The 9,165-nt window shown below is 55.4% G+C and overlaps 1 protein-coding gene across 4 annotated transcripts in view; it reads right to left on the bottom strand.

Moving 5' to 3' along the window:
- LOC102378507 (NACHT, LRR and PYD domains-containing protein 3-like) overlaps nt 1–9,165 on the bottom strand; it is a 25,910-nt gene that overhangs the window by 2,350 nt on the left and 14,395 nt on the right. For all 4 annotated transcript variants that reach the window (XM_025194736.1, XM_025194735.1, XM_025194734.1 and 1 more), the window contains 6 exons: nt 8,246–8,423; nt 7,522–7,587; nt 4,763–6,494; nt 2,330–2,416; nt 893–1,063; nt 587–754 (listed from right to left, as the gene is read on the bottom strand). In XM_025194736.1, the coding sequence (XP_025050521.1) occupies nt 587–754; nt 893–1,063; nt 2,330–2,416; nt 4,763–6,494; nt 7,522–7,587; nt 8,246–8,423 (2,402 nt within the window). The remainder of the gene's footprint in view (nt 1–586; nt 755–892; nt 1,064–2,329; nt 2,417–4,762; nt 6,495–7,521; nt 7,588–8,245; nt 8,424–9,165) is intronic.

Below are 9,165 nucleotides of genomic sequence, written 5' to 3'. Positions count from 1 at the left end.
GAGCCCCCCTCCCAGTTCTAGCTTTCAGTTCCTGCTGCTCCCATGGTGGTGGGGTGCTGCAGCCTGCGGAAGAGGTGGTGATGAGGCACTGCGGTTAACAGGGTGGCAGCAATAGGTGCAGGCTGCAGCCGCGCAGAAGCTGGACAACCCTACACTACAGGAGTCATCATTCCTCCCTGTTATCGTTGGTTCAGAATCACCAACACATTCCTTGCCATGAAAACCCAGAGACCCAGACCCCAGTGAAGGGGGAGGGATGAGCTGAGGTCTGCTAAAAGGGAGCAGGGATATTGGTTCAAACTCCTGGGCCTGGCTTTCAAGGAAAACACATGGGATGATTTTATAGTGCAACCTGGCCCTTACAGCTAGAGCTTCAACTCCTTTCAGACCCACCAGGCCTGCAGGTTCAACCAGTTAGCAGCAGAGACTCCATATCCTATTCTTCACCTGGCAGCCAGCTCCCCATTACACTTCCTTCAACCTAAGCTCACCTTACTCATCAGATCCGCATCACAAAAGGGACCGTTAAACTAGGACAGGGAGAGACCAAAGGTCCCTGGTGTCTGAGGTGCAGAAGGTGCCTCACCTGATCTCCTTGAGGTAGGGGCAGGTCAGGATAAGTTGCCTCATCTCTTCAGCACATTCATCCGTGAACATATTGGAACTCAGGTTCAGGTGCTGCAGGCTGGTATTCGTGGCCAGAGCATAGGACAGTATCTGGCAGGAGAAGTTGGATAAACCAGTTCCCTGGAGGCTGCAGGACAGCATTGGACATGTAGGTTAGAGAAAACCACTTCCACATCAGTGGAACAAGAGCTGGCCCAAAATCTCTAACAGGATTAACAACTTTCTGACACACCGGGAAAGGGGTCACCACCAGGCTGATACTTACAGCAACTTCTGCATCCTGCAGTGTGGGTCCTCAAATGCCTGGCACAGGTAGGAAAGGCCACTGTCCAGCACTTTGTTTTTTCCAAGGTCAAGGCTCAACAGGCTCTGGTTCTCCTTAAGAGCAAAGGCCAGGTCTTCACAGCAGTCACTGGTGAAGGCATTGTCCTTGAGGCTAGATAGCGTGTAGAGGGGAGAGAGGGAGACAGCTGAATACAAGGAGAGAGAAAGAGGACAAACAGCACAGCCAGGAAGGGAATGCACAGGCAGCAAGAGAACAGAGCAGAGGGAAAAGGAGCCATAAGAGACTGAGGCAGAGGGAGGAGGGAGACAGAAACAATGGGAGAGATGCAGTCATCCAGCCATTTGGGAGGAGACAATGAGAATGAAGGACACCAGCAGGGAAGTCATGGAGGTGACAGTATGGGGGTAAGGCAGATGGTGACACCAGCCTTGCACTCAGCAAGGGCCAAGCCCTGCAGGTCCACCCACACCACTCCTGGGAGCCCAGCCTGCAGCTGGCCCCTAGCAGGACACCAACCCAAGGCAGTAGTCGCAAAGGGGACTCTGCACTGACTCGTTCCAGCAACAAACATTTGTGGGGGGCAAGAGGCAGGCTCCACATGCTCGTGTCTGGTCTCCAGGCAGCAAAGAGCAGAAGTAGGTTCAGCTCCTGCCTTGTCTAAGAGTGCCCTTGGCTTCGGCAGGTGGAGAAGATCAAGGATGAGCCGTACCAAGAACCAGCCTGGGATGAGGAATCCCCTACAGGCCTCTAAGCCAGAAAGATGCTCAAACACCTCAAGGCATGGGGACCACAGCAGGCAGAGTATAATGAGCGCCCAGGCCCAGCTGGAGGAGATTCAGCCCTAGTCCCAGCTGGAGTTGGCCGAGTCATCCCCAAGGATGAGCGACCTGTCTGCGCAGGCGCAGAGCAGACGGCAGCAAGCTGTCTGGGCACAGACCCAGCCTGCTCTGAGCTCCTCACCTAATCCCCACCTTGTCTCTGTGCTCCTGGCCCTGGCCCCTGGCTCCACTTCCCCAACCACAATCCCAGCTTCTGGACCAGCCCTTGCATCACAGGTGACCCACCCTGACTGCCCACACCCTGGTCCCTTGCACAGGGAGTGGGCAGACAAGAGATCAATGACCATGGGTGCACGGAAGGGTCTTGGTCAGACCTCCCAGGACCACGGTGCTGGTCTGGCCCTGGTGCAGTGGGATCCTGCCAGCTCCTGGCATCCCGCAGCGTCCTGGCTCCCCCCAGTAGGTCTCCTAGCTGAGGCCTGGGCAGGCCCGTTCCTGCAGAGATCCTTAAGCATGAGTCAAAGTCCCGGGACAAGACAACCAGCTTCACACTGCGAGTTGGCTGCCTCAGGCCCAAAGACCCTCCTCAGAGCCACTTCAGAAATTCTGGATCACCCCCCAGCACCCACACGGCTACCTCAAAGCCTCCATCCTGCAATCTGGCCACTTCAGAGCACCGCAAATCACCTTCATTGAAGGATCCTTCAGGTCATTATCCACGAGGCTGCGGAAGAAATAAAAGAGGACAGCACGGGACAGATGGGCCACCGCTCTGGTTAGGAAAGGCACACGAGGCACTGGCTGTCCTGCTGTTTGCTGGACATGCACCGACTTCTCTACTGGCTCTGGCACCATCTCGCACTCTCTCTGCCCAACCTACTGCCCCCTCCTCCAGCCCGTGGCTGCCTACTCCAATCCCCCGGCCTCCCTGCTCTGTCCATAGGGAAGGAACCTACTCCTCCACCTCATATGGCTCCTATGCCCCTTCGAGCTTCCCCCCAGCCCTCCTCCCTGCCCCACAGCATGCACCCTCTTGCCTTGACTATCTGCCCGCATCCACCTGGGCTTTCTCCCACATCCTCTGGGTCTCTCCCTCCCTGGCTCCCCACTGAGTTTCTCCCAGCCTTTCTCATGCCCCTCACAGGTGTTCCTGAGCCACTGCCTTGCTGTCCCCACACCCTCTGTAAACCCTCAGCTACACCACCACAGCTAGAGACACCCTACAGCCCACTGCAGCATCACTCTGACACTGTCAGAGCAGTGGGATAGATGCCCGGGGAAGGCGTGGACCCTCCATCACTGGAAGTGTTCAAGAAGAGGGTGGAGGACACTGGTCGGGGATGATCCAGGCACAGTGATGCCTGTATGCTACCATGGGGATTTCTCAGGCATCTGCGCTCTGCTGGGGCTGGGAGGGAATCCCACTTCCCCGCATCCTGCCTCTGCCACTACATCAGGAGCATTTTTTTTCTTTAAGCCTTCCTCAGTGACATTGGGTGATGACTGAAGCTGATGCTGGGGATGGGGACTGGGCTATGCCAATGCTTCTGCTGGGACTTAAAGCCAGAGGCTTCTGGCTACAGTGTCTTGCCCCTCCACTCAGGGTCAGACGGATGCCGGATTTGGGGTCAGGAAGGAGTTTTACCCCATAGTCAGATTGGTATGCACTGCAGGGGGGGTTGCCTTCCTCTTGTAGCAGGTGGTGTGGCCTCTACCTGGTATCTTTTGAGTACATATTAACAACCTTTCACAAAAGCAAGACATTGGCCACTGTGGTCCTGCTATTTTCCCTGGGACAGGTTTGGGTGTGATGTCTTCTGCTGTGTCCGGTTTGGCAGCAGATTTTTTTAAGAGGCTAGATTATGGATTTGTCTGGGATGGCTTAGACAGGGCTGATCCTGCCTCAGGCAGGGGTTGGACTAGACGTGACCTGTGGAGGTTCCCTCCAGCCCAATATCTCTATGATTTCTGTGATTTCTAGGGAACCTCTATGGCTTGGCCAGCTGGGCGCCAAGTCCTCAACAGTGGACACTGGGCTGGAGGACACCATATGGCACAGCACAGTGTGCAGGGGCCAAGGCTTGGACAGGGTGTCTTATGAGAGAGCTCAGTGTGGCCATGCGCAATTCTTCACCTCCTCTCTGAGGGCTCAGCGCCTCACTGGCAACACGTGGCAAAGCTGAGTACCCCGCCAGGTGGCTGCTCAGAGGGGGAGGCAGAGGCTTAGGGGACAGGAATGACCTGACCGGGACCACCCAAATTCTTCTTTGCAACAAGGAGGGTGAGTTCAGCCAGCCTCAGCTGGCCCTTGCACACCAGGGGATGTTCTGTTCTGGAGAGGCACTGGCTGCCCGGGCTGCCCAGTGTGGCCTGCCACCCACCTCTGACTGATTGCCACAGAGCTCAGCCTGCACAGGGCCAGTGGATCTGGGTCCTACATGCACAGGAGAGCTCTGCAGTGAAGCCTGCTCTGACTTGAAGCCAGGAGCTGCTACCCAGCACAGTATATGACTGCTAGGAAGGCATTCACTGGTGCCCTGGGCCCATAAATGGGCCTCAGAGCCAATACAAAGGCAGGGCTTGATCCTATTTGCCTTCATCAGCTGTGGCTCCCCTCTATGGAGCCTCAGCCTCCCTATGTATGGAGGGCCCTTCTACCCCTAATGTTCTATGATCTCTACGATTTCTCTGTGGCTGCAGTTCTTGGCACTAGCACCCAGCTGAGAGTCTATTTTCACCTGCCCTGCACACTTACCTGCCCAGGAGTGCCATGCTCCCTCCTTTGAGCCCCAGAGCAAGTGGTTAGGGCACTCCCAGGATGGAGACATCTGTGGAAGTCTGAACAAGCAAATACTTGAGGACCAGGTACTGGTGCATCAAAGGATCCAGCTTCCAAAGTGGTCAACAAGTGAAGGAGGTGAAAGATGACTAAGACAGAGTGTATTACAGCACATAGCAACCTCTGCATGTGTCAGCTGCTCAGGAACCCTTCTACCCAAGAGCACAGCTACAAGCCTGGATAGCTCACATCACCTAGAGTCTGCCTTTCACATCTGATCCCTCTTCCTACCTGAGCTCCCTGACCTTGTGCAGCTCGGGTCCGAGCTGCTCCAGACCTGCGTCCTGGATGAAGCAGGCATTAAGGGTGAGGCGCTCCACCTCCTCACAGCAGCTCAAGATGTAACCAAGAACTGTGCAATCCACCAGCATGAGGTGGAACTTGGTGAAGTCCAGGCAGACATTGAGGCCGAGCACATCACACACCAGCTGCCTGTTCCGGGACTCAAAGAGCAAAGTGAACACATTCATCAGCTTCCTCTGCCCCACGGGCCCTGCTGAGTTCTGCACCGCCTGGCAGTTGAACTCACTGAGCCACGTGATGACGTGATGAGCTGCGTCTGCAGACAGTTTCCCCAGGAATCTCTCCAAGGGAGCCCTGGTGGCAGGGTGGCAGAGCCCAGTCAAGAAGCGAAGAAAGATCTCGTATGTCCCTTCTTTGCAAGCTCTGGCCCTAGCCAGCATGTCCACTAAGTTGTCCTTGTTGTAATCCAGGTAGTACACAAGGGCAGCAAGAAACTCCTGCACCGTGAGGTGAAGGAAGGAGTAGGTCACCAGGGAAGGGGCCTGGCTTTTAGGGTTCTCTGCCAGGAAGCCCGTAAGGAATGGGTAGAACTTCACATTGAAGGCCTGCATGTAGTTGTCATCAAAGACGAGGATGCGGTTTGTGATGCCGTAGTCTGCCAGCCAGCCAACCTGCGTCAAGGCATCTCGCATCACTTGAAGCTTCGGCTGCTCCAGGCTGTGGTTGGCCAAGATGTGGGTGATGTAGCACATAAAGAGCTGGGTCACTGTTTTTGGGGCTGGAGGTGGTTTCCCGTCCCTGGTTGCGAAGCAGGGCTTCAGTGCTGTGCACGTGATCCAGCAGTAGGAAGGGTTGTAGCACAGCGTGTACAGGACCTGGCTGTCTCTCACATACCTGAATGCCTCCTGGGAAACTTTCTCATCTCCAAAGAACATGGAGAAGTACCGCTCCCTCTCTTTCGCAAGGAAGCCCACAATACTGGCCACTCTCTGGAAGACTCCTGTCCCCAAGCTGGCCAGATTTTGGGGACGGCTGGTTAGTAGCACAGAGCACCCTTTCAGCAAAGTCTGTCTCAGCAGGCTGGCAACGAGCACCCAGGCTGGTTTTATATCTCCCAACGTCCTGCACAGCTCATCGGACCCACTTCCAGTTAACTTCAAGCCTCCTTTACTCTCATCCAAGCCATCAAAGATGAAAAGCAGCTTCTCTGGGTCTCCCAGCACTTTCCCAAGCTGTGCTCGGAGCCTCGGGTATGTTTTACAGAGCAGCGATTCCAGACTCACCTTCTCCTCCATCAGGTCCCGGAACTTGAAGAAGAAAACGAAGGCGAATTTCTGGTAGTGCTTGCCTGTGGCCCAGTCAAAGACAAACTTCTGCACCAGAGTGGTCTTGCCCACACCGGCCACCCCGCTCACCATGACAGACAGGGGCACACGCCGGGACCGGGGGCACCAGCGGAAGAGCCGATCAGGTGTGATGCGCTCCAGCGCTGTCCTCGTTCTCCTCTGGAGACGATACTCATTCAGCTCCCCAGCTGCTGCCAGCGCCTCGTGCTCGTGGTGAATCTGCTTCTTGAAGTCCCTGTCTGAGATCACCTTTATCTCCACATAGCGGCTGGAGATGGGGAAGCTTTGCGGTCCTTGTGAGAGCCCTGGGGCTGCGTTTTCCTTCAGATCTCCTGTCATCTCACGGAGCTGGGCTTTGTGTGCTTCCTGGCAAGCTGCAACAGGGAAATGGAGTCAGAAACACCAGGCAGAGCCCTAGTGTGCACCATGAAGTCCCCTGTAACCCTGCTGTGTCTTTGGCTCAGGGGTCCTGCCTTCTGCTCAGGGCCAGACCAATGCCATATTTGGGGTCAGGAAGAAATTTCCCCCCATGGTCAGATTGGTGTAGACTAGGGGGTACCGTCCTCTGTAGAGTGGGTGGCCTCTGCCTGGGATCTCCCAAGTGGATTTAACAGACCTGGCAGTGGTGGGACACTGACGGTGCCCTTGTCCCCCACTTTTCCAAGGCAGGGTAGGGTGCTTTCAGTCTTCCTGGGCTGTGTGCCTTGTATCTGTGCCACAGGGTTGTTTGTGGAGTTTTAGGCCTGAGTTAGACAAGCACCTGTCTGGGACAGTTTGCAAGGGGTTAAAGCTGCCTTGAGCAGGGGATTGGACTAGATGTGACCTCTGGGTGTCCCTGCTGGACCTGGCTTTCCTGAGTCTCTGATTTCTATGCCATTTCTTTCCTCCCTCTTTCCTGCTCTTCCCCACTTCCACTTGGCTTGAGAGAGAAGCTCCTCTTCTCCTGCCCCCCTGGCTTGGAGGGATGGGTAGATAGAGCTGCTCTGATCTCCACTGCCTGAGCTCCTTTCCTGCTCCAAGCCAGATCATGACACCCACTGGTGTCCACTGGGACCTGTCCTGAGCACCCACAGGAGACCATCCTGGTTCCTATTCCAGTCTGTGCAACGCAGTGCAAAACAGGGGCTCAGCAGCCATGGGTCTTCCTGCAAAAGGAAGGGGGCAGCCTGCAGAGTGAAGGGGAAACAGCAGCAGGGTCAGGGACCCTCCCCTCACGGGGCACCCCAACACAATGGTGCTCCCTTTAAGCTGAATCACTCCTGAAGTTTTCTTAGCTCCATCACCAATGCCCCCCCCCCACCCCCTTCCACACACACAGGGCCAGCATGGCTCAGCCTGTTGGCAGCAGGACAAGGGACAAGGCACCACCACAGAGCTGTACAGGGTGTACCATCACCATACCTGTCAGCTCCGGGTCCAGGACATAGCCATATTCATTCAAGAGAATTTCGTTTAGCAGGTTGTGGCCTGCAGAGAGAGAGAAAGAGAGAGGGAGAGAGTGCCGATGATGCTGTTAGCAGGACCAGGGGCCTTTTACAGAGACAGACTTAACAGTTGCTTTACTGATCTGAAAGCTGCTGACTTAACATCACGAGGTCACTGCTGTAACCCTCCATATACGTAACACACCTGAACCCTGTCTCACATCCAGCACGATGGAGGTCTTGGGAGCTCCTGGATAACCAAGCCAAGGTCATCATCACCAAGCTCATAGTGCTGGCTCCGAGGCACAGCCAGGCAGCCCTGCACCCCGACAGCCACATGTTGCCCAGGATAGATCCAAGTGCCACAGTACCAATTGCAGCAGCATCATCAACCACCATGATCAGCAGCTGCAATTATTTTTGCATCCCTCTCCACAAAGGCAGATTATGCTACTCAATTATGCTACTGCCGGCTCCCACCTCTGCCTGTCAGTGACATGGTGTGGCTGACTCAGGGCACAGCACCTGCACTCTGCACTACTGACCTGGTGTCGCTTTTTGTGTTCATCACTATGCTCCAGGGGCTGCTGCTTTTTCCCTTTCCAGGCACTTGCCCATTCCAAATGGGGGTCCCTTTCTCAGTCATAGGTCTCTGGGATGTCCCAGTTCCAGGCCCCCTTCTCTGTGAGAGATGTAGTTACCATTCTCAAGGATTTCATCCACCATCCCATGGAGGTTAGGGTGCGACCACCGGCTCTGCAGTGCATAGAGGCATTTCCAGAGTCCCAGCCCTGCGTCCTGGCCCTGAGTCAGAATATCAGCCACCAGCTTCTCTGCAGCACTGGCAGCATCATGGTCCTTCTCCCAGGCAGCGTAGCTCTGAAAGAGAGGAAGAACCCAGGAGAGGAGGAATCAGAAGCAGGGTTGTCTCTAACAGAGACACAGAAATCAGACACAGGACCACAACACGTTCCCAAGGGCCACATTTTCAAAGCAACCGTCCCTGTAGTTGACCTCCCTGCCTAAGCTGGGGGTACCATCCCGTGCAGATCACCACTCACCCTCCCCAGCCTGCCTTCTCCAGACCAGTGCATGTGGAGGACTAGTGCATTTCAGTTCTCAGGAGCAGTGATGGGAGGATCTCGCTCTTACAGCACCCTCTCCTGGCCAGCTCAGGATGTGGACTTAGTGTTAACTCAGAACATGGGTAATTTGCCAACCTGGATGGACAGGTTAAGGCAGGGGCAGGAAAAATACAGCCCACGGGCTGGATCCGGCTTGCCATGCCATTCTATCCAGCCCGCAGGGCCCATTAAAATACTAAATTAATATTTATTTGCTCCTGTGGCAGAAATGTCCCCGTCAGTGCCCCTCTCCAGAGATCTGTCTCTGCCAGCCTGAGAGGCTGCTGTTGAATCCCCCACCACGGGGATCTCCCACCTTGTCTGCAGACAAAAGCCTGGCGCCTGGGAGGCGATGCTCTGGTCACCTGGGCAGGGGGGGGAAGACCCGGCCCTGCGCGTGGGCCCAGGTAGCCAGGGATGCTTTGTAGATTGGTCGGTTTATAGCCAGTATTGACAGCTTCGATTGGACCGGCTGGTGGGGGCAGAAAAGGTATAAA

This window comes from Alligator sinensis, unplaced genomic scaffold (genome assembly GCF_000455745.1).
Source record: "Alligator sinensis unplaced genomic scaffold, ASM45574v1 scaffold1659_1, whole genome shotgun sequence".
NCBI classification, from domain to species: domain Eukaryota; kingdom Metazoa; phylum Chordata; order Crocodylia; family Alligatoridae; genus Alligator; species Alligator sinensis.
The sequence above is the reverse complement of the archived record's forward strand: the minus strand, read 5'-3'. Positions and strand labels throughout refer to the sequence as shown.